Source organism: Gymnogyps californianus, chromosome 8 (assembly GCF_018139145.2).
Source record: "Gymnogyps californianus isolate 813 chromosome 8, ASM1813914v2, whole genome shotgun sequence".
NCBI classification, from domain to species: domain Eukaryota; kingdom Metazoa; phylum Chordata; class Aves; order Accipitriformes; family Cathartidae; genus Gymnogyps; species Gymnogyps californianus.
The window spans coordinates 5,791,008-5,815,908 of record NC_059478.1 but is presented as its reverse complement, the minus strand read 5'-3'; the positions used below and the strand labels follow the sequence as shown (position 1 = coordinate 5,815,908).

The following is a 24,901-nucleotide window of genomic DNA, read 5'->3' as shown; positions in this document are numbered from 1 at the left end:
TGCCTCCTGGTAGCACTCACGCACATTGGCACATATCATCAGTAATACTTGTGTTAAATGCAGCTGTGTCACGAGGATAGCCTGCGGGTACCGGCTTAATACTGCTGCAAAGGACAAGGATCCCACTTCTACTAAGTACCACACATTCTGTATTTAATCAGCCCCTTCAGCTCCCTGGAGTCCCCTTCTCAACACTCAGTGCTCCCATAATACTCGCTCTACAAGTGTTTGCCGGCCTTTTTACAGCAAGGACACCCGGCAAACCAACCCCCTTACAAGTGGCTGGGAAGTGGGAAAAATCCACCCGTGAACTTCTCAGTGATCACACGAGCATCCGAGCTCCAGGTGTAACCTCACATCCAAATCATTCTGCCACAGCAACCCTCTCTGGAGAGGGCGGCAGGATGGCTGTGGCTCCTGCTTGTGTGTCTGTAGTAGATCTCAGTAGTCATCCACTCATGGAAAACTAGCTCTGGGAAGTGGAACAGCTCTGTAATCTTCCACTGGCGAACATGAGCTGTGTAGTTACTTCTCTAAGGCTGGTTCTGGTTATTTCTCATGCTGCTGGAATAGGCCCCTGTTTCCCAGCCTAGGGCAAAAGGGCATAATACTACACAGAGTGAGCTGCCAATGATCCTTTCTCTGAACACTTCTCTAGCTGCATTTCTAACTTTGTGTGAAATGATCCATCCAGACCGAGATTCCTTGGCACATCAAGGACCAACACCTCTACAGATAATGTCTCAAAGGAACAACACTTAGCCTGAGAAATGACTGTCAAGAGACACGCGGCACTACGTCAGGGCACACACATTAACCTATTTGCACTCAAATCTGCAGAAGTGAGGCATAGTTTTCGCAAACACGTAACTTTTCTGCAGTTACAGAAAAGGCAAATGACACAGCTAGGAGCATCCTCAGTTCCAAAGAGTACGCCTTGCTCCAGCAGGATCTTCATTCTTTTACATATACAGAGCTGGCGGAAACTTGTCATTTTACCTTCAGGAGATACTACATTCAAAAACCTTGCCGAAGGAAAACATCATTTAAAAGTGTACTTCAGGATTAGTGATATGTTTCCAAAACAGTATTTACTCTGGGGGAGTTGGCAAGGGCTGTCTGAGCCGAGGTGATTCCTGACAGTTTCACTGCCTGCTCTTCCAAGCTGAGAGGGGATCAAACTGCAGAGTCGCACTGAACCCAGGCAGCTCTGCTGGCCTTGCAGAGCTTTAATAACTACACAGAGTGCCCCGGGTTGGGGACCCGACAGAGGTAGAAGTCTCGGGTGGCCACCTCACTGTCGAGGCTCTAGGGGTTACTGCAGATGGGGAACCAGGAGGCCAAACACAGAAATCACAGGGAGATGGAGCATGCGTTTTAAATGCCATCCCAGTGCACCGAGAGGGTGAACTGGCATCATCTGAAGTCTCATTTTGTGACCCTGGTTGCAGGCAGCTCTCCTGTGGCAGCAATTTGAGAAAGGCCTTCAGGATCATGCACAGCTTCAAGCTGCTTCATACTTTCTGACAGAAGGAGAAAACCTTCAAAAGAAGAGTCAAAGATGAACAAAAATTTGTCCGTACAATTCTGTACAATTTCTTCCTAACCAGTCAGCTGGTAACTGGATCATCTGAAGCCCAGAGGATGAAGGACGTACCCATTATCAGATACACAACCAGGCCATGCTGGCACTGAGGAAAAAAAAACCCTTAATATGAGAGGAAAGAGGTGCAAACAACTTACTTGCAGGAGCCAACAGGGATGAGGCTGAATGAGACAGAGCAACAAGAAGAGACTGATGAACACAAACAGGAGGCAAGCACAGGGCAAGGAGAGGGGAGGAGGGCATGCAGGCAGGAGAGATGTGGGTAGGAGAAAGTCAAGGTAGCAATGGTATTACAAGGAAGACAAGCTGTAAAGATATTAGAGCTGTGGGAGGAGGTAGAGGACAAGCAAGACAGGTGTGGAAGTGGTAGAGCCAGCTAGAAGAACAGCGTAAATGCTGAGATGGCACAGAGATGTTGGGGTAGTGGATGAGGAGTAAGGCAGTGGATTGGGGGAGAAATGCTACTATGAATGGGCACTAAGAAACTACTCAGGCATTGCTGTTCTTTAATGTTTGCTTTTTCTGGATCCCTTGGACTGGCCAGAGGTAGAAGCTTTGGGACTTGAGCAGGCCCTGACTTCTGAGACGCTTTCTTGGAAACATTTTTCTGAAAGAAAAACAAAACAACAAACCAAAGCCATTAAAAATACCACGGAGTTAGATTCTGCCCAAGGTATCGCATCCTTAACAAACAAATTAGCCTCTCCTCCCACCTTGATGTCAAAGAGACAGCATACACTGAAGGACTAAGGGAAGAAGTTTTAATTCCCATTCTTTCTCCTTCTCCACATCTTATATCTGTGTCGATCCAGTTGAGAAAGGACACAAGGAAATGCTTTTATCCACAACAAACGTGTGACCTCAGGACCTCTCTGCCACACCGTATGGGCAAGATCAGTAGGTCAGCAGTGTTCAAACAACTCCTGGAGACAGCAATAATGTCCTGTGCTATAAACACAAAAGGTCTGTGGCCTCTGAGAGTGAAGGGACCTGGAACATTTCTTTTCTACCCCAAAATCAGTGATCCTAAACGGATCTTGACTGTAACAGGGAACACTCACTTACAAGGACGATGAAGCCAATTACAGTGATCTCCTAGATATAGACCCTGTGTCATATGTCTAAATCAAACAAAATTGCTTGCTTTCAAAAACAGACCTCGTTCAGCAGTTCTTTCTGTCCCAGTCTAGAGTCATGGTAAAAGCCTCCTTGCTTGGCCTCTGACAAAGAGTCTAGACAAAGCCCTAGGATGTGCCCAGGAGGAGAGGGTCTCCTGCACTAAACGGGAGATGAATGAGGTGTCCTCAAAGATTGCTTCCCTATCTGAGTCTAGGAGAGGGTTCAGAATATTGATTCTCCTGACCTTGCCCTTCTCCGTGTGTTGCTTCTGGGATGACTTTCCCCTCCTTCTCCAGTTCACTCTCTAGCTCTTTGATTCTCTGCAGAGCTTCTTCCAGCTTCTCTTCAAGACCTTCAGATCTCTCCTCTGCATTCTGAGCACGGATCTCTGTTTCTCTGAAACACAGAAGCAAAGATAATGCTGAAACCTGAAATCTAAGCAGCTGTTGGCAGGATACCCAAAAGAAAGATTTAGAAAGCTGAAGCGTTCAGGATTGACTGACTCCGTAAAACGTATTCATGGTTTCAGAGAAAGGCATTGTTAAAAGATCTGTAAGGGACTTCATGGCACATCTATGTAAACTCCACAAATGGAATTAATTTTAAAACTCAGTGTTTGCTGGCAAAGGGCGAGATGCTGATCTTCATTATGCAAGGATAAATACAGAGCACAGTCAATTCTATTAGCAAGGCTAATGAGATGGGCTTACCCTGGATAATGCAAGCTCACAGACAAAACAAGAACTATGAGGGAATGTAATTCAGAGTGCCCAAGCCTGCTTAAGCATGGAAGAAGTCATTACCAAACACAAACCTTAATGCAGTTCTGCACGGAGCCACTTGGGTGTCCCTTCATTGTGTTCCTCACACTTGGGCACAACATTGCATGGCTGTACCTGCCGAGCTCCTGGGCACTAGCAGGCCCTGGAAGTGCTCAGCTGCATTCACGTAGTGCCCTGCAAGTGCTAACAGGACCTGAAGTATTAAGAAGTCTTGCAGAAAACCATCATGAGTACCTCTGCAATGTACCTCATGAGTACACAAAACGGAACATCTGCACACAGATGAAGGAGAGCTGACACGGGTCATGTCTTCAGCTAACATAAATCACAGTCAATGGCCCAAGACAATCACAACAGAAGGAAACCCAGAATTAAGCCAACAGATATCGGATGAGGCAGAACCTTATCAGAGAGCAGAACAGGCACTTGCCTGGGATGAAACCCTGCCCTGCTCATGCCTCCAGCACAGGACCAGTACTCACAGGAGCTGCACTTGCAGATGTTCCAGCATTGCCAGGGCTTCAAACTCTTTCTGAGAAAAGGGAGTCGACGACTTGGTGGCAGTCATCTCCCTCTGGTTGGGAAGAGCAAAACCTTCTATAAGTGAATGTGAAACCAACAATGCCATATTTCATCTGCAGCATGTGTCTGGTTTGGTGCTGGGGTCTCAGTGCATAGTCACAACACAGACAAGAGCTCTGTACCAGCAAAACATGTAAAACCAGAGGCTATTTCAGGCACTGAACTGATCTTGGCATTAAAGATAGACTAAAATGCTTTTCTGACTCAGACATGAAAGTCTCACTGGCTCATAGTCTTGGGTTGCTGGTGCATTCACTGGGTTACAGAGGTTGGAGATGGCTGTAGCCTGACCAGGAGTGAAAAAACCAACAAAACCATGTTCAGAGAACAGGAGGAGGCAGCTCCTCACAGGGTCCAACAGGCATAAGTCAGTTTTCTTCATCTGAAGAAGACAACCAGGGTTTTTCTGTAAAAGTAACTGTTGAAAGGCTCCTACTCTAAGCTTTGGAAGGTAATTGTGATTTCCAGGGATTCATTTCTGTAAAACAAATCAAAGTCCATAAAGAAATGCTCCTGCGTCTCCCACTGTCACTCTGCGCTAGCTGCCCACCTCTAAAGCTTGAAGGGCAAGGCACACTCAGCAATGCAGCATGCTTAAGGAGTGGGACCATCCAGTGACAGTTTGCTAAAGATTCACAATTCCTGTACCTCTAGGCTCCACTCTGGATGACTGACTGGCCAGGGAACGACTGCAAAAGGCAGGCCTCTACGACTTCTGAAGAGCAACTTTACCAAAGAGCACCATCCCCAAGGCAAGTGGAGAAAACAAGGACCTAGGAGGCCAAAACAACCTGAACTTCTTGCTTCCTTGTTGTTGTGGGATCTCCCTGAATCTCTGAACCCTCTTCAACTCCTCCCATGTGCTCAGCACCAAACCATTTTCACCATCCCAGTCTCTGCAGATAGTCCTGGTTCAGACTAGGCCATGGCAGTAATGCATGGGTCAGGAGGACAAATTGCAGCTGTGGTAACTGTGCTAATGATTATTTAAAGTTGCAAGAAGAGAGGAATCGGAGAGAACACCAACACGTTGCACTGCCCCAAGCAGGTTTGACACAAGTGTTAAATGGGGTCTCATAACAGCGTCTGAGTAGACAGCTAAAACCCAGCTCCAAATCTCTGCCAACGGGCTAGAACCATTGGTGTGGTGGAGACTCCTACCCCTGTAACTGAAACGATGTCTGATTTCAGAGACTTCAGGTGGATGTTGGAGTCATGCCCTACATATCTGATGATGTCTGCAGTAGCTTCATTGTCCTCACTCAGATAATCCATACCAGCACCTGGCTGCTGCTGAGAGAGAAAAGGAACAAGAAATAGGAGATACCACTAGCCTAGTGGCATTCAAGGCAGCTGTAAGGCCATGTTTCACATTGCATACACTGAGCAATAAATAAAAAGGCCCTGCTGGAAAGTAGCATGTTGCAGCTACTACAGTCACCTGCATAATAGCAATTTCCTCCTTTACTTCTAATGTTTCTTCCTCTGTTACAGGTTTCCTACTGCTGTTGGCACCTTCAGCTTCAAGCTCTTCCTGAGTTGAAGAAATTATAGTATCCTTAAGCTTAAGCTTCAATTGCAATTCCTGTAAGGCACCGTAAGAAGGATCAGGTGAGTAGCACGGTCTCTTTATCCATTCAAATGACCTAGGCAAAGCTAGCTGGTCTCTGACTTTCATTTGCACATATTTAGACTTGGACTTCAGCCAGCTAGGAGGGTCCTGAGTACGAATATATTTCAAATCACAAATGAATATGCTAATTACTGAACATTGCATAAACAGGACCCACTGTGGCATACCTGCTTTGTACAGGCCATGGCAGGGAGAAAAAGAGAGGCAGCACGCGAGCTACAGCACTGACTGTACACAGTCATGAACAACGTCACTTTGCTTGGGGGTTGAGTTCAGAACTGACGCAAACAAATTGTTCAAGACAATAAATCTAAATCTATTTCCTCATCATCTGAATTTAACCTGGTTTGTATGAAAGTAGACCAATGCCATGCCAACCACCTATAAAACATATCTAATTGTCACAGGCAGTCTCAGACATCCATCTAGCCACATAAGGAATTAAACTAGAAGTTCAGCTTGGTCTCCAGGGCAAAGCAACCACCGGGATTCCAGCCAAAGTCCACCCTGATGGGTGAAGCCAAAGCTATCACGCACCATGGGGAACTGATCTACCAGTGGGGTAAAATCTCCTAGCTCCACTGAAGCTCTGGTTTTGCCTTAGACCTGCCCTCACAAGAAGCACTGTGATTTTTAAGCAGTTTACAGTCATAACACCTCATAGTTCTTAGCTGCCGCTTTGAGTGCGTGCAGGTCTCCATACGAAACCTTCCCTGAAACTGAACTGTAGCTGCTTCCTTAAGGAAAAGTTTTGAAGCAGACCTTCATTCAAACTGGTTCAACCTAGAACAGCAAATGCAGTCTATATATACCTCCGATCCGAAGAGGTTTCTCAGTTTTTCTAAATCCAGAAAGGAGACCGGAGTGCCTTTGATCTCTGAAAGGAGAAGACTACACACTTGAATCCAATTACAGCACTCAGTCTGGGAAGACATAACAGAAAATGATTATTCAGGGATTATTGAGCAGAAAAAATAGCTGTTATTGTATTCATTCAGTCAGTTAAATAATTCCACCTTTCTGTCTTTATCTGTTCCAGGGACCTATCTGGACCCTTCCATCCTCACCCTACAAAGGAAAAGGAAGACACATTTCTCCAAGCTTTCAGACATGGCATCTGTCACCGGCTAATCACTCCCACCAACTAATTCCTTCAACAAGCTCCTCCTCAGGCCAGTGCAGAACATCTCTGTCACAGCCACTGCCCCAGCCCATGTGGGGAGAAATGAGTGTAAATCCCAGGGGTTAATTTTTCACTCACTAAGGTAAGGCAGAACAGAAGCACAACTATTTGCAATCCCTGCAGAGAAGCTTCTTACATTCCTTGAAGCAATGCCATTTGCCCTGTGCTCAAGGAAGCCTTGGGCTTCAGGAAGGATCTACCTTTTGCATTTCTAAAGCGCAGGCAAAGCTCGCCTAAACACTGGCGATGACAGCGGTAGCAATTAAGAGCTTTACCTGCAAGTGTAGAATAAGGAGGTGGCAGGTAGGTCAGTTGACTGCAAAAAGTTTCAACTGCATCTGTATAAAGGTATTGCACCAAGTACCTCCAGGAACTCCTAAGCACTGCTCAAGTCTGGATGTATGTGGCTCTGACAAGCTTTGAACCAGAGGTGATTCTACTGCCACTCGTATGGAAAAAAATCTTGCAGGAGAGCCCTTACGTATGTACCCTGAAACAGGGTAAGGAACATATTAAAACTGAACATGACCTGATCCAGGTTTATCTGCTTTGCAGGACTGCGGAGTCAGCAGGAAACTTGGGGGACCAGCATAATCCATTGGAGTAGCAGGAGTCTTCCTCCTCCTTGAAACCCTCACATGTATTTTTCTCTACCTTTTACAAAGCAAATGCAGTCTCATCTACCCCAGATCTAGACAGCTGGAAACACAGGCACCTTTTACCTTGATCTTATTCAGCTCCTCCAGCTCAAAATCAGCTTCTAAATCCATCTCAGACCGTTTCTTTTGAACAATTGCACTGACAATCTCGCGGCAGCAGCTGCAAAGATGCAGAATGTCATCAGCCCTGCAGGAGTGCCTTCAAATACTTAGAATCATAGAATCATTTAGGTTGGAAAAGACCCTTCAGTCAGGAGCCCATTGCTGTCAGCAAGGTACAGGAGCTATCTGTAGACCTCTGCACTAGAGAAGTCTCCAGAAGAGCAATCCTTACCTGCCCCACTCACACAACGACCTCCCGGACAGCTCGTCCATGCCTGTGCTGTACTAACCCACAGAGGACGTGTGAGCACAGATCCTGAATCAGGTGGAGGCTTTGCTCCAGGTGACCTGGACTGCAGACTCACTGCCTGTACTGCCCTTACGTCCTCCGGAGGTCATCCTCAGAAGTGTGGGCAGAGCCCACGCAGTCACAGATGCTAGCACGTTTTATAGCAGTACTAGGTATAAAGCAGGCACTACCGTTCTCTTTAGGTGTTCCTATCTTATTAGGCTCCCTACAAATTCCAGGAAGGCCCATTTAAGACCTGGGAAAAGATCCAAGGACAACCAAATTGATGGGATCTGTCGCCATGATCAATCTCTCAGCACACTACGCATTTTTTCTTGAGAAAACCCCCTTAGATGAAATTGAAAACCTCTGCGGATACCTGACTATAGAACCAGAGAGTCTGCCCATCTCTGCAACCAGCTCTTCAGCTTCATGCTGCAGCTTACGAGCCCTCAGAAGTCTGAGCTCCTCGTCCATCTCGGTGTCTGATTCTTGCTGCTGGGGACACTCCCAGGACAAGCGGTCTGCTGTCATGTGTCTCAGCAAATTCACCAGCCACAGGGTCAGGTTTCTGTGCAGTTCAGTCACCTGCACAAAACATCAGAGCAAATCTAAACCAGTAATAAATGACTGATCTTGCCAAGTAGCCTGAAGTCAGTGCGTTTTACGTAAGTCAATGTCCTACCTAATTCAATTTGCAAACTGACGTAATGACAGAAACATTTAGTTTTACCATCTTTTTCTCCCATATTCATTCCCATTACGAACACATCTTTTGCTACTATGGATCTATCCTTCTCCCAGTTCTTGTTTAGGATCATATGCTGCTTATCAGCCACGTGGCACTCTCTTGTGTCCAGAATTCAGCGACAAACCAAAAATCACACACCACACTTACAGAACATTTTAAAAATGCATAGTGAGAGCCTCTAGTCTACAATCCTGGGAGAAAGAAGTAAAACCATAGAGCCCTAGCAGCCGCAACAGCTCTCTGAACAGGAAATATCAATCTTATTCCAGAGGAAATGCTTGCTAAAGATGAAACAATAAAATTGTGTTCATGCACTGTATAGGAGACCTTACAGCTATTTTTAGAGGAGTTCTCCTCTGCTCCTTTGGCTGGAAGACAAAAGCCACAACTCAAACAGGAAAGAAGGTGTCGAAAGAGAAACAAGCATTCCTCACAACTGCGCTCTGGCCAGATGGAAATGAAAGGAAAGACTGAATACTAGATACAGTGCTCTTATCCCTAGCAGTTTCAGGCTTGCACTTACTTTTTCATTAAGATGCGTGATGTTCTTCTCAACCTCATTATTCATGGACAGAACCCATCGCCGAATCATCTTAAAAAATTCTCTAGGTACCACCCTGGAAAAAAAAAAAAAACAAATGAAGAAACAAAGTGACCTCTAGTGCACCAGATCCGAGGATCTCCTGTCTCAAAGACACCTTTTGCTTCCCAGCTCAAGGGAAATGACACACTTTAGTACACCATATGCTGGAAACGTGACACAGGCATTTTTGTTAATGCTATAGTTGTGGGCAAACTTGGCATTTGCAAGTAATCTCTTACATATACGTTATGCACGTGCTCTGCAAATGATTTATTTCCTGGTGATATTTACCAAAGACAATGGAGCACCACAAGGAGGAATATGCCCCCACAAATCTGACTGTAAATGAATCACATGTTTTGGGTTTTCTTCAAATGTCAAGATTTCCAAAGCAGGTGGCAGTTCTGAGGGAGACAGTGATGTTCCAGGAGCGATATTGAAGCCACCAACTGTTTCCACAGATATTGCCAAATCAAAGCAAATGAAAGGCAGTTGCCAATCATTTTAACACTTCAGCTGATCACATTTATCCCACTGCCAGTTTCCTGCACCAGGGTCCCCACAAAAGAACATTTCTCTTTTCTTAAGAGTGTAGTTTAATGTACAAGGCCAGCCCAGACACAATTAACACCTCTGTCCTTACGGGAAATGTGGTTTCTTATCGCTCTCAGCTTCATGCAACTGGCTGGAGCCTATACAGCTCATCACTGCATCCACCTGGGCCAGCCACGCAGGAATCTCATGATAAAATGCCCACAGCTCAGCTTCATCTGTGCCAGACCCTCGCTTCAGCTTTTGCACCTTGAATAACCAATCTTCCATACTTCTCACCAAGGCTGTCAAAAACCTAGCAGTGCCTGCGGGGGAAGAAAATACAAACCTTTAATTATAATTCTTTCAGCCACCAAAAGCAAAGCTGGATTCAAAGAGGGATGCCAAGAGGAATGAACAGCCTATGTGGGAACTGGTTACACTTAGTACTAGGAACGAGCTGTTTAGTAAGCACTGAATTCCAAGCAAGCTGAAAGAAAATGGGCTTGATTTGAAGCCCTGACTTTCCTTCTTGTCTTAGCAGATTTGGCTCCCTCATTGCATAAAGGCTTAATATAACTCTTTTTAAAACTGCTTTGCAGTTATAACCCGATGCTTCAAAGATGCAGGTGATACTGTATGCACAGATGTGCAAACATGCCTGGACAAGGTAGTAAATTCACTCATCTGGCACATGCTGATGGATATTCTCTGTTCGTTGGGGAATATGCTTGAAATGTAACAATGGTTGCTTTTGATATCCAATGTTTAAACTTTCTTTAAATCCTGGTGAGGTCCTGACCTCCACGACAACTTGCAGCAAAGATGGCATGTTATGCACGTGGAGGTGATGATGACTTTTGTAATATTTCAATTATTTTGATGCATGGCTCGGTTTCCCCACTGTACAGCTGTGGGGTAGAACTGGTTAACTTCTCTGGATTGGGAGAAGCGCAATGAAGCAATGTTGGGATGTCCAGACTGGTAAGAAAGGGAGGAGGTTACCCTCCGCAGGGTGCAGCCTTTCAGAGCGCACCGTGGGAGCCCCACAACCAGGTATTAGTATTTAACGACCAGGAGACCAAGGAGAAGTGGTAGGAATGAAATTGTTTAAGTTTTCCAGCCATGCAGCATCAGCTTAAGATGGAAGAAAAACAAGAGGTGGGTCCCAGGAGGGCATGGGATGAGAGAGAACAGTCGCTTCTGATCGCTTATGTGTGGTTTGGCCATATTAGCCCTTACACAGTATTCTGGATCCTTATTAAATAGCAGCTTGCTTTGGGAAGGCTGGCTGTGTCATCGCATTTATCTTATAAACTTAATCAAGTCCCCAGCAAAAGAGAAGACCTAACTGGAGCTCACTGGAGAGGTCACTCTAGTCCCAAGTGCCAATTTCAGAGTCAAAAACATCTTATTCTCACCAAGAAGGTACACTGTGAAGGCTTTAAGAAGTGGTCAAGGAAGACTGAATAAAAGCAAAGACCTTAAGCCAAACCTTATAGATTTCATACAAGTCCTCTCTTACATCTCCTGTCTAAAACAATCTCATATCTCATTGTTCTCTGTGCATCTCTAATCCTTGTCATCAAATACTGAACCCTTTGTATTCCTGGCACATGCTGCTTGAGATCAGGTAATCAGATCTTAGAAGATAATAAATACTTCAGGTAACTGAGAAATACTTCAGGTAATTGAGTGCCATTGCCTTACAGGACAAAATTACCATGTTCTCAGTATTGTCTCTTACCTATTCTTTATAATCTCTTTCATTTTCACTGTTTCTTACCAGAGATGCAATGTAAAGAGAAGGGATACCTTGTCTTTTCTACTGAAAGGCCATTACATTACAATGCAAAAGTGAATCCAAGCCATTCAAAATACACTGCCTTGTATGGATCAAGAGAATACCTTTCCTGTGGTCCAGTTCCCAAAGGCTTTGTTAAAATAAGCTAAAATCCCTTTTTCTGGGCTTTACTGGCTGAAGGAATTTTGGATCAGATGTCTGCGCTGTGCTGCCTCGCCCTTTGTTCAAATCACGACTAACTATCGAGGCTTCTGACAATCTGCTGTTAACTTCTTGCCATGGGCTGGTGTCTGGCCAGTTACGGCCCCATTCCTTCTTCTTTCTCTCTCTTTCTAATGAGAACTACTGGGAATATTTATTTCCTTTCGCTGTCTCTTAGGATGGACAGACTTATCATTCTATCTCAGCTCCCTTAGTAGGCTGAAATATAACATGTAGCATAAGATAACGTAGGGAAAAGCACAGGATAACCCTGAGTGAAAGAATAAGATGACAGTATGAGAAGCAGCTTAGCAAACATGAGTAGCAGTTCCTGACAGCACGTGTTCAGTTTAGTTTTAGTCTGCTAAAAAGAAATAAGATGATTAAAAAAACATCAGAGATGAAACAATTCTGAAATCAGAAATGAGTCAAGGTCTGGCAGAGGCAAAGGTTGGGAAGGGTAGTTGCAAATTACCCAACAACTGTTTGTTATCTTACACAGTACATGATAACTTCATATCAGCAAAGAAAACATTTATTCACGTACTTTATTATTAGGGTAATTCAATATCTAGATTAAGATAACTTTGCATTAGTGATAAGGTACTAAAAACAAGTATTACCCTCTGAGACAGTGTTATCTGGTTAGTGATCTTCAAAGTGATGTTTTACTTTACATTTTAAACACCCATTCTTTCCTTTTACATTTATTTTCTTTTCCATAAGTTATCCACATAATCACAAACCACCCACGCTCCCTCTGAACATAACACGTGACTTCCCTGTGTCATATCTGCATTGCATGTTCTTTGCACTCTATCACATTTAAAATTTCAGATATCCTTTTTACGTGTGACTGCGAGTCAAGTTCCTTGGAGTTTATCCCTTGAATATTCTTGATTCCCAGCACATATCTGAGGGTCAGACTTTAGCTTTGGAAAAAGCCAGTACAGATCATGTCAGCTGGTCCTTTATTACCTGCTACTTTCCTGGCATCCCCAAGGAAAGACTGAACTGCAAAATCGGTCATTCCTTACCATTATTCCCACTTATCCTTATATCATATTGCCAGTAGAGTTCACATGCCCTTTGGTTTATTTCTTCCAGGGCAGCGTGCTGTGGAGGCAACGCTCCAGCAAAGTCCTGGTGTCGATTCAGCACTGTTTGTCCCAGCTCTGTCCAGTGCTCCTGCAGGCTGGCAGCGCTTCTCAGACTTTCCATCTTTCTTAGGTACACCTCCCCTCCGTACTGCTGCAGGTCTTCTTTTAGCATCTGAAAGAAAAGCAGCAAGCTTACCGTGCCCCCAAAAGTTGGACCACCCCTTGGCTGCGACAGAAAGGTCATGGAAATCAGGTAGGAGAGGCGTGAGGAATCCATGAGCATAAAGAAGTTGCAGTGAGTAGATAGCACAATAAATTGGAAACTTATTGGTGACAATTCTGAGTGCTTTGACGGATTAATATCATTTATCAGTCACCAGAGCTGTCGGTCAGACAGCGCTCAAATGCACGACTAAGTTTAATGGACTGGCTGAAGTATGGTATTGGTCAATTATAACTTCGCATCTGTAGACTCTTAGCTTAAGCTTCAGCACAAAAGATTTGAGCTGATGTGTTTTCGTTCACATTTGTGATGGGCATAGATGATCACTGGGGCTCAGCTAACACGTGGTAATTTGCTGAGCAGATACCACTCAATAATATGCCCAACTGCCCAAAATCTTACATTTATCAAGTTCTTGGTATCTTGTAGGATTTCATCCAGTAGCTTTTCATTCATCGGAGAGGAGCTAAAGCAGAGGGAAAGAAGGGATGAGAGCTGAGAGAAAAAACTCTTTTAGTAGCCAGTGTAAAACCAAGAGTCAAGATAGACCCTACACATACCAAGTTTGTGATACAAATTGTAAATTGAAAGAGAAGTAAAAACCACCAGGCCCTACTCAGAGATTTTTGTTCTCTCACTCAACACAACACAAACACTGGGTGTCAGTTAAGAAAATACGTTACTTCCAGCAAAGATGAAAATCAAATTCAAGCACATATTGAAAATTCAGATATTATTAACTCTATGATTGAAATCTATAAAGTGATGTCTTTCGTTAATGCACACACGGTGTGCACTTCTGCATTTTGTACTTGCATTTATGCTTTGTTTTATTTGACATATCACAATGAACTAACAAAAAGCCTGCAAAATATAATCACCTTAACATACAAAATGACTTTGGATTTGAAACCTCATGTCTCTCAGTCTCATTTTGTACCTGTACATGAGAGAACTGAATGCTCTATTGAAGCATCAGCGCGTGTGCATTCAAGTTAAAATGAATCAAACTAAAAAGAAGAATTCTGTTACAGCAATGGCAGCTGCAAAAAGGACCCTCTGGTTCGCAGCAGGAGGGTACAATCCTTGCTCCACTGAATTTAACCACAAACCTACAGTATCACTTTGGAGTTACTATTAGGGACCTGAATATCAAAATACATGTGTTGAGCAGAAAAGTAGAGCAGTGAGGGACGTGCAAATTGCACCAAATCTCACTGCACCTGAGAGTCAGTGCATGCTTTGCACTGGGCCAGCGAGACCTACTGTCACAAGGCAAAGGTTGAGGGAGTTGACTGCTACCCCCGGTCCCTCTGGGCCACTCACGAGTCACTGCAATGGAAGTACTGAAGCCGCTCGTTGAGGCTGCTGCAGACAATTTGCAGTTTCCCCTGGCTGGACTCCTCGGAACGCTCTATTTCTGCTCCAACGCGACCCAACCTCTCCCTGAACTGCTCGGTCTCTTCCTGCAGATCAGCCAGGTCTCCCGTGTCCTGCAGGCATTGGGCAAGAGGGTGGGAAAGGGACTGTTGTGATTATTTTGATCCAAGTCAGAAGAATTCTCCCTTTGCCCTAGCTATTTTTGAGATATGTACGTATCAGAGATCTGGGAAATGTCTGTAATTCCACAGCACAGCCCTCACAAACCCTTTGAGACAGGAGTAGGGTGGCTCACCCTCCCTGGGCATGCCAGAACTGAGAGCCTGACTCCTTGTTGCTTATATGCTACTGAGAGACCGTGCAGCCCCATACCTATGAGGCCAAAATTACGCTAGCCTGGATCTGTTTTGGTTTTATGGAGAAAGAATGGGGAGAGAGAAGAAAGCCACAAAGAAAAAGGGGAAATAGGGAAAAAAGAAAAGTTTGAGGTAGAGAAAAGGGGACATGGATTAAAGAGAAAGAGAAGCAGAGAGTGAACTAATTCAAATTTTAATGCTCATTTGAAATTAGACCAAGATTTGAAAGTTCAAATAACAGCCAAAGTACTGAATGCTTTACTGAGAACCGTAGAGCTACATAAACCACGCACACACACACTTTGAACGGGTACCCATCACAGGCAGGCCCCTACCTTTGAGGCCAAGAGGACTATGAAATGCTTGAGAACGTTGGTCAGTGTCTTTCCACTAACATGAAGCCTGCGAACCAATGTGAGCTGGTTTCTGTCTATTATCTGAAAAAAAACCCCCACATTATTATTATTTGCCCTGTTTTCTTCTGAGAGGAGAGGCATCTGACAAGAACACAGGAGCTTTACCATCGGTGAAATGGAGATCAAGTGGTTGAGTCCACTTTCCTTACAAATAAACTTCTGATCTCCTGGACAGCCCCAGAAGTTCTGCTAACAGATTTTAAACTTGAATGGGATAAAGTAGGAGATCACAAACAAGGAGGGGGGACACAAACAACGAAGCACAGAATTAACCAAGAATGATATTTTGTGAGGAAGTGTGAAGAATCTGGGTACAATATTCTAAATTATGGGGAAATAGGAAACTTTTTAGTCAAGCCCATCTCCAAATGGAAATATTTATTTCACAGAAGTTCTTCCTGCACAGAACCTGGAGATCTGTACCAAAAATGCTGTGTGAATCAGCTGGTTTCCATTTAAAAAAAAAAAACCAAACCACATGTGAAATACAACAGACCTCAGGAAATGAGGTCAGGGCAGGTATGAGACGTGTTACTACCCGATTGTATTAAATAAAAACGTTCTTTGGGATGAAATCTGCCCTTGAAACAAGACTGCTAGCTGTGGTGTTTCATACCTTGCAGTGTATCACTGATCTCCTGCACCTACCTTCAGAGCCAGGTCACACGTAGCTGAGCTCCAAATGTCTCTCTCTTGAGCTAGCAGCAGAACCTGCTCTTCCAGTCGTCTTCTCTGTAACTCGTATAACTCCCGATACTCTTCCAAAAGGCTAGAAGAAGGGAAAGACAATGAAATATGTGCACCTGCGTTTCTCACTCACATTTACTGTCTTTCTCCCAGTTCCTAAAGCTTTCCTTAGACATTTCCTCTACCTCCTTCCTTCCTCAGTCACCTCCTGCACAGCCTGTAAATTCACGGGTCCTTTTCCCTGAGCCCTTACAACACCTTGCTGTTATTTCCATGGTGAGTTTCCGATCAGTATGAATACAAATCTCTGTAAGTGAATCCGTCTGCCTGAGCACTCACCACAACTCTGATACCAGCCACCTAAATCCTCAATTTCTTAGGTACCTGAGGATGTCCACAGGCCCTCAGGAGTTCAGAGCTGGAGGCTCTGCTAGACTATGAAGAGCTCACCAGCTGTGAATGTGGGGTGAAGAACAGGGAATGCCAGCACCTGAGCAACAAATGCAACTTTCATGTCTTAAAACTAGAAAAGTTTTGAACAGCTTTCTATCCCTTTGAAAAGTTTAGGATTTATAGCAGAATAATGGCATTTGTCATAAACAGCCAAGTTCTCTTCCCCAGAAGGAAATCAGTCCTCACCTCTTCTTCCCAACAACCCCAAGAGAATGATACCAGCACGCTGCAGAAATCTCCCAAACTCAACTTTGAAAGCAACTTACTTTGCATTCGCCTTAGCCTCGTGCATGGCGGCGGCTAGCTCCTCTTGAGCTTTTTCTGCTTCTTTGGTCACCTTGCGGTCATGCTCTCGTACCTCACACAGCTCGCTGAAACAGCGGGGAACAGTCTTAACGCAACTTAGCCCAACCCGAAGGTCTCTACTCTGCCAAGCACAGACTACACAGCGTAGGTGGGCCCTACACTATCAGGCAGGGCTCTCTTCCTCCAGCACAATCATCTCACTGTAGAGGTGAAAGGCATCTTGAAGACCTCCTCTTCCAGTGCACGCACGTTACTCCAACAATCCCTTTCTGCAATCCCCCACCAACGAACCTCCAGCGTGCTAAGGAAAGGAGGTGGCTTTGACATTATTTGGCACTAAGAGGGTGCAGTGAGAGTGTGAGGAGGCTCAAGTGTGGTCCCTGTAGCTCTGCATCAAATCATAACACTGTCTTCCTGCTCCTATGGGAGGAAGATTAGAAAATCGAACAAAGCGAACGGACTAAGTCTAGGGCATAGAGATAATTTCTTAGGATCAGGCAGGATTCAGACCTGGCCAGCTGTCCAACAGATTCTTTAAAATAGAGTAGTTCTTCTGTAATATGTCTGTTGACCATCCGCTGTGCCATCATTTTTTTGTAGAGGGTCTTCATCTGTTCAGGAATCCGCTCCAGGAGACCCACGTACCTCTGCCTGCAGTAAAATGAGTAAAAAAGGGTATTTACCTGAGAGTGCAGATCTCTCTTACGCCATCTGAAGACCCTTTCCTTTCACTGCACGGGAAGCTATCTAGAAGGCAATCTTTTGAGTATTTGGACTGCGGGGTTTAAACACTCTGGAACAATTTAATTGCTACAAATAGTGGTAATCTGAGCGTGGGAACCCTGGCCGTGAGGGAAGCGCCAGCTATTCTACGTGTGGAAACTTCCAGTGAATGTCACACCAATAAAGTGCCCACACTGCCAAGTGTGGTGACAGTGCCACCGACGTCAAACTCCAGGTTACCTAACCGAAGCTCATTAGCCCCAGCTGTTAACTAGGCGAGGAAATCCCATTTCCCTGCTGGCATCTGACCCCACGCCAATTCCATCGCGACGGGCTAGCTTTGCTGGGCGAGGACATTAGGAACGATCTGCAATAGCTAATGCTACTCCTGAGAGGACACTGCCGTAAATCAAGAGGGGGATTAAGGGTTGGCTAATGATGACCTGAGCTTCGAAAGCAGCTGTCCTCTCTCCACGCAGTCCACGCTGACCTGCCGAATCAGCTCATGGAAAACGATGTTGTAGATGTTCTGCTCCGCCTTCATCAGCTCCAGCGCGTTGTGCAGCTGGCAAAACAGGCGAGAAAAATCACAGCCTTGCAGAGCCTGGCCAGCCCACTGCTTCAACAACAGATTAGCACAGATCTCCCATTTCTTCTGAAGCAGGTTTCCCTTTGAGGACAAAACACTGCTAAAGGTAGAAAGGGGAAGGGAAAGAGCCATCCTGCATGCATTCACAGGTTCATTTTCAAACACGTTATGCGCTATCCTGACTACCCTCCTGTCAACATCCAGGGCAGCTTCTCTGCTAATTCCAGCTGGAGTTCCTGCTGAGGCGATGCTCTACATTTTTCAAAAATCCTTCCCCATCACCATGCAAGAATAACAGAAAATAAGGCAAAGTGAGGTACAGATGTTCTTTGACATCTGCTTTTTAGGTATATGAAGGTTTCCAACGGCCCGTTTTGTAACACAGCAGCCCGTCTTCCAACGAAGAGATGAGACAGCTACTGCCTTCAGTCCTCCATAGTAATAATGCCAAATGCATTCCTTCCTGGCATTTTTGCCAGAAATGTAACTTCCTACATGTCCTGGTTTCAGCTGGGATAGACTCAGTTTTCTTCCTAGTAGCTGGTACAGTGCTGTGTTTTGGATTTAGTGGGAGAATACTGTTGATAACACACTGATGTTCTCAGTTGTTGCCAAGTAGCGCTTATCTTAAGTCAAGGATTTTTCAGCTTCTCATGCCCAGCCAGCAAGAAGGCTGGAGGGGCACAAGAAGCTGGGAGGGGACACAGCCAGGACAGCTGACCCAAACTGGCCAAAGGGATATTCCATACCATATGACATCATGCCCAGTATATAAACTGGGGGGAGTTGGTCGGGAGGGGCGGATCGCTGCTCGGGAAGTAACTGGGCATCGGTCAGCGAGTGGTGAGCAATTGCACTGTGCATCACTTGTTTTGTATATTCTAATTCTTTTATTATTATTATAATTATTATTATTTTCTTCTTTTCTGTCCTATTAAACTGTCTTTACCTCAACCCACAAATTTTGCTTTTTTTTTTTGATTCTCTCCCCCATCCCACTGGGTAGGGGGAGTGAGCAAGCGGCCACGTGGTGCTGAGTTGCCGGCTGGGGTTAAACCACGACACTACACCAGCAAGCTAACTGTTTGTTCTTTGTGGATCAGGCGAAGACGAAGAGAAGCTCAGGAGAGGAAACCCCTGGTTATTACAGGACCTACAGACAGCCGGCTTGGGCAGAAACTAGCTTCTAGCAGGCACCTTAAGCACAACAGGCATAAACACTCGGGAAAACAAGATGTTATTTTTCTGGGTGCAAGAAAGTTATCAGGGTACAAGCGAGTTACCCACCTGTGAAGGTCCTGTTACTCTGATTAGCTTGTCTACTCCAGCTTTTTCCAACATGCTGTCCATCACCTCCATCAGCTGGATGACCTCTAACCTCCCAGAAGGTTTCCTGACAGACCAGAAAGAGACACATCATTATTCTGCAGAGCATATTGTGATATTTTTCCAGGAAATGAAGTTTAAACAGCTGGTTTTCTCCAACAACAACTTCACGCCGGGTGGTACTTACACGGATGGGAACAGCCGTAGCTTCTTTTCACGGTCTTCAAGCAGCGTTGTGTATTTACTGAAACGAACGCACATGTTAGAACTCGATTACAAAGCAATCCTTCCAGTGCTAGCTAAGGGATCCCGCTCTCTCCTTCAATCTCTTTGTCCCACCTACAAGCTGATGAAGGTTGGAGAGGCAGAGAAGGCTCTACAGGGTTGCTCTTCAGTGGGAGCATCCAGAGCCTAATGTGAGAATCGGACCTCCTGGTTCCCCCAGCTGGAGCTCCCTTCTTCTTGCCACCAACGACAGAAATCTTGTAGGAACCGTCTCCCTTTAAGACCTCTCATGGTACTTGGCTAAGAAGTGACCGATGGGTTTAAAAGTTACTGGTGGGGCCAGAAAAGCACCACGTATCCACATCACACCCACCCAGAGGCTGAGCACAGGAGACCATCGGAATAATAAGATAATGTTCTCTTACATCATGTTGGCAAAGAAGCTCTGAGGATTTCACTCCTAATCTTAGTATTTTAATCCCTAAACAATGAGTAAGAATCTCCTTTAAATTTATTAAGTTGTCTGGAGAGACCAAGAGGAGTCTCAGTAGCCTTTTTTGGGCAAGGCTTAGTAAACTCAATTCAAAACTCACAGCCTGAAAAACGGCAGGGGGGCGGGGGGAAGATCACAAACAAAAAAAACCACCCCAGAGCAGTCAGATTCAAGATGCTAGCAGGTCTATACAAGCATAAAGTGAGAGTAAGAGCTACCCAGAGCCCGCCCAGCTCTGTGGCAGAAAGCAACTCTGAAAGAAAAACAGAGAAACTAATCAAAATTTAAAAAAAAAAAAGCAAGCAGCAGCAAAAAACTTCCAAAAGTTGCCCCAAGGGATCAAACCAGACTTCAGCTTCTATGTTCGTGTCCAACTACTGAACCCGCCCTGAGAAGCGGTACAAGCGTCCAGGAAATTCTCTGTTAGCCACCCCAGAACAGGGACAAAGAACAGGAGGGTCACCTTGCTCCGCAGGGTTAACTATAGCCTGGCGGTTAGCATGGGATTTGCACAACCCCCCCTTTTCTACCCTCCCCTTCCCAGCGGCAAGAGGTGTATTTGGGCAGCGTCCTCAGCCTCTCATCACTTCATCCCCCCCGGCTCTGAACGGTTTGAGGACAAACCCTTGTGAACCAGAAATCACTCACTCATCGAAGTACTTCAAAGGCAAAACTCCCCTGTTCTTCACGATGTGAAATTCCTGGGGAACCAGACTATCTGCTAGGGTTGCTCGCTAGGGATGGAAAGAGAGAGATCATGAAACATCAGCATAAAAGACAGGCACAAACTCCCGGTTCCTTCCCAGAGAGGACACAGGTTTGGCAGCTGGGAGAGCGAAGCTCACGTAGCAGCTTTTCACGCTGCTTTTCCCTTCCCCGCTCCACGCATCCAGAGCCCGACAGAAACAATCTACATCCAAAAGCAGACTGAAACAACTAACGCCGAAGTGCGGCGGGGGAGCTGGGGGGCTGGAGCCGCAAGGAGAGCTGATGGGGTTTAGGATCAGGGTAACATCAGGACACACGTATGAGGACCTCCCTTCTCCCAGCTAGTGATACACGCAGAAAAACACCTGGACAGCAGCACGCACAGGAGTACGTAGGACTGTACCACGGCTCCCTCTCCGGTCCCGACGACCCTCAGAAAAAGAACTCCTGCCAGTCATTGCTTTCTTAGCTTCTTGGCCAGTCGCAATGTCACACAGGTAAGAGACATCCCTGAAACGGAGGGGAAGAGCTTGTTCACCGACCCACCCTGCAGGCAACCCACCGTTCCCTTACTGCTGGCGGCCTAAACGACGCGAGGGTTTGTTCTGCTCAGCCCGAGGCCAGGCTTACGGCCAGGATTCCCTCCCCTGGGACAAAAAAGATGGATGAGATCACGTTTTTTAGGCAGATTAACCTCGCATTGCCTGTCGCTGGCCAAAGACCATTTTTCATGTCTGCTGCCAATACCCTATCGCATACATATCCAACGTCCGATAAAGAGCAAAACATTTTTCACTTCCTAGCACCATTAAGCGTCGCTTATTTACAAAGAAGCGTAAAGCTATTCCCTGCTAAGTCCATTAAAGCCAGAAGAGCTTCTTTTCTTAATCGTGGATCACAGAGCATCCCTGTGAGCCTGGCATCCTTCAGAAGGATGGTTCCAAGAATCGCTCATTTAGCAACTCTTTTATTTATTATTCCTGAAACATCTTTCCCTCGAATCTCTCCATCCCGAACTCGGACGGGACAGCTGGTCCATTCCTCCAGCTGCGTTAGGCAGCACAGCCGCCTACCACAAGAAAAGACCAAGGGAGAGACCTAGCTCTGGGCTCCCAGCTCTAACCTCTTCCCATCGCCCTGGGCTCCTTATCCCTTCTTTGCTTACCTTCCAGCACCCGTCAAACTGACAGGGTGGTCTGTCAGGTGTCTGAACTTGCTCCGACGATTAGGATAATGCCAAAGCCGATCTGGGGTTTGCAGGCAGCCCTGCGGACAAGGCACAGGCGGCTGTCACTTCTCAGCGAGAAGCGTGCCAAGGAGTGGGAGAGGTCAGGGTGGCTGTCTAAACAAGCTCCGCGTTGTTATTTCTGTCTTGGGGCTAAAGAAACCGGTGTGGACAAAACAGCCTCGGCAAGGGCTTCACAGCAGCGCCAGGGTGCAAGCACGTTTTGCAGGGCCTGGAAGGCAGCGCTTTGGGATCTGCATCAAGTGGTGCGGTCAGAAAAGTGAAGCGATATAAGATAAATTTATCCTACGAGGTCAGCAAACTTTCCTTTTGCCCAGGGAATGAACACGCGCCCCCAGCGAAGAGACGATTCTGGACAGAAAAAGGCAGGAGACGGAAACACGCTCACCCTGAAGCCCAATGGGGTTTTGGTGGTTTGCGGGGACCATAAGTACTCTGGGCTGTGGAGAGAACCGCTGGCACAGGTCAGGCTTCGGAAAACCTCTTCTGGAACAAAACTCTGCTCCAGGGAGGAAGAAACAGGCCTGATGTGGTCAAGCATCCTTGAGGTACCCCTCAGCGTGGGGATCTCTGGAAAACAGCATGTCAGAACCGTTTCAACAGCATTCATTCTGCTGGTGAAAGAGGAAGCAAAACCGATGATGAAATACAGGGCTGAGAAAAACCGTGACAAGATGTCTGCTCCCTAACCCCAAAGCAGGACCTAAAACACAGGCAGCTATTCCCATTTTTAGCGGCTGTTAGGTCTTCAGTGAAGCCTCGAACAACAGTTACCTTCTAACGATGGGAGATAAAGCACTGGTCGCACGACTGCGCCAAGCTGTCAGGTACACAGACGCCAAGGGATGCTGTAAACTAAAGTTTGCATGTTTCTGTAAAGCCATTTCCCTTCTTGTGGATTGCTAGCACTCAGCTTTCTGCAAAGATATTAACACCCTGAAATATCAGCAATTACCTCAATAAAGGCAAAACTTAACGCGGAGAAGCATCCTGCTGTTAAAGGGAAGCTGGAAGGACGGAGAGTCAGATGTACAACCCCCGCAGGCTCCAGCCCAGCCCTACCTGACCGGTCCTCGCTGACCGAGCCTGCCCGCCAGGCACCGCTCCGTTCCCTTCCATCGGCTTTTGGTCCGGGAACTGGCACTCCAGTTGTGGGCATGGTGAATGTTTATTTTATTTTAATGCTTAGCCAAGGAGATTTGCAGTAACGAATGATCTAGAAACAGAATTAAAGCCGCATTTGTACTTCACAGGGCCAACAGCTTATTTTGTTATTATTTATTGTGAAAAAAAGCCCCTTACGCCTGACACTACGTACATCAGTTAGGAAGAAGCCCCTGATGCTTTCCTACTTCCTCCATAGGGGTGCTTGTTTTTCCATCTACAAGCAGCATTAAGAGCAACTGCTTCTTTCATACATCTAACCGGGCCAGAGATTTAATTATATTTGTCTCCAATTATTAATCTTACCACTTTTTCTTCTTAGCAATATCTTATTAATGGGAAAAAAAAAAATTATTTCCTTTAGTTTCGTAATCTCCATGAATTCTCACCTGAAGCCTTCCCCCCCCCCCCCCAGCCTTACCAATATATATTGTTCTTTACAAAGTGCTCTTGCTATTAAAACTTTTTGGCTTCCTTATCAGCTGTATCCTTTTGTACTGTGGTTTCTAATTAGGTGAATTACATTTCTTTGCCTTCAGATACATGTTTGTGGGTGTAGGGATAATCTAGGAGTAATCTTGCCAGGTAGCTTCTTGTCTTGCAGTGTAAATGGTTTCTTGGAAAGAAAACACAAAAATTGGCTAAAAAGTTCTGATGGAAGAAAACTTTTTTTCCCCTTTCAAGGCTCTGTTTGGCAGTACACGATATTCCTACCAGAAAGGATGGGAAGATTGATGGCACTGTTCTGTAGCAGCTACAGTTTAAGGACACAGACAAGACTCGCCTTTAAAGCATGAGGTACGCAGCTGGAAGATAGCACATTAAGTTCTTGGCACACAAACCCTTTTTGGGCCCAAAATAAAGGCAGAAACCACCAACATGATATACATTTGGCAGTTGCTTCAGTTTAATATGCATTAAAAAAAAAAAAAAAATCAGGAGAGGTTAGAAACTCTGGTCTGTTCCAAGAGCTATCAACTCCTCCCCGGGCTCCTCTCCAGCACTTCCAAGGACGTCCTCTCCTCTAGCAGAGATGTGATGGCTGGTACAGCGCTTATAAAACCCCAGCAACCCTTCTCGGCTGGTATTTAGCTCTGACATTTCCCCCTGCTTTTTAAGACCTGAAGAAGGGCTCGGCTACAAGTTTCTTCCTACACAGCCAGCCAAGGAGATCTCCTCCCTACCCTCCAGCGGTCCTGCCCGGTACCTCCAGGCTTGGATCTGCCACGGCACACCTCTCTCCATCCCTCTCCCCTCCTTGCCCTTGGAAAGGGGGTGACCGGCAGCCCCAGCCAGGAGGGTGGGGAGGCGGCTGTGGGCCGTGGGCACAGGCAGCATCAGGCCACCTCACACCCACAGGCTTGCAGCCCCCCAGCCCCCCAAGGCAGGCCAGCTCTCCCCTCCCCATACGAGGAGCAGCAGAGGGGCCCCCCCATTACCTGCCAGCCCTTACCAGCCCGGCAGCTCCTCCCTGGCTCCATCGCCACAGAAACACAGGGCTCTCCCCACATTCTAGAAGATGGCCCCCGTTCCCTCCCTCCCTCCCCAGCCCCACAAGGTGCTGACCCTCATCTTCTCCCCACAGCAGCCACCTTCCCAGGGGATCAACCCCACATATCTTCCTCTGTCCCCAGCCCCACTCTCCTACGCCCTCCTGCAAACTCTCCCCCCCGCCCGCCCC

At 46.0% G+C, this 24,901-nt stretch overlaps 2 protein-coding genes across 2 annotated transcripts in view; both read right to left on the bottom strand.

The window, feature by feature from the left end:
- Window positions 1-1,619: 1,619 nt before the first annotated feature.
- Window positions 1,620-23,215, bottom strand: AXDND1 (axonemal dynein light chain domain containing 1). The gene is made up of 25 exons (XM_050900799.1): window positions 23,119-23,215; window positions 22,445-22,626; window positions 21,976-22,076; window positions 21,194-21,320; window positions 20,751-20,836; window positions 19,572-19,628; window positions 19,346-19,451; window positions 17,913-18,034; window positions 17,257-17,397; window positions 16,707-16,811; window positions 15,949-16,069; window positions 15,220-15,321; window positions 14,475-14,641; window positions 13,551-13,614; window positions 12,863-13,097; window positions 9,933-10,146; window positions 9,230-9,323; window positions 8,335-8,543; window positions 7,628-7,724; window positions 6,535-6,645; window positions 5,531-5,674; window positions 5,251-5,382; window positions 3,990-4,081; window positions 2,970-3,121; window positions 1,620-2,213 (listed from the first exon to the last, which is right to left on the bottom strand). Exons 1-25 carry the CDS (start codon window positions 23,213-23,215, stop codon window positions 2,113-2,115), a joined length of 3,159 nt encoding a protein of 1,052 aa, XP_050756756.1. The 3' UTR covers window positions 1,620-2,112.
- Window positions 23,214-24,901, bottom strand: part of SOAT1 (sterol O-acyltransferase 1) — a 30,314-nt gene continuing 28,626 nt past the window's right edge. Inside the window, exon 16 of the mRNA XM_050900800.1 lies at window positions 23,214-23,272. The gene's annotated coding sequence lies outside the window, so the exon portion shown is untranslated. The remainder of the gene's footprint in view (window positions 23,273-24,901) is intronic.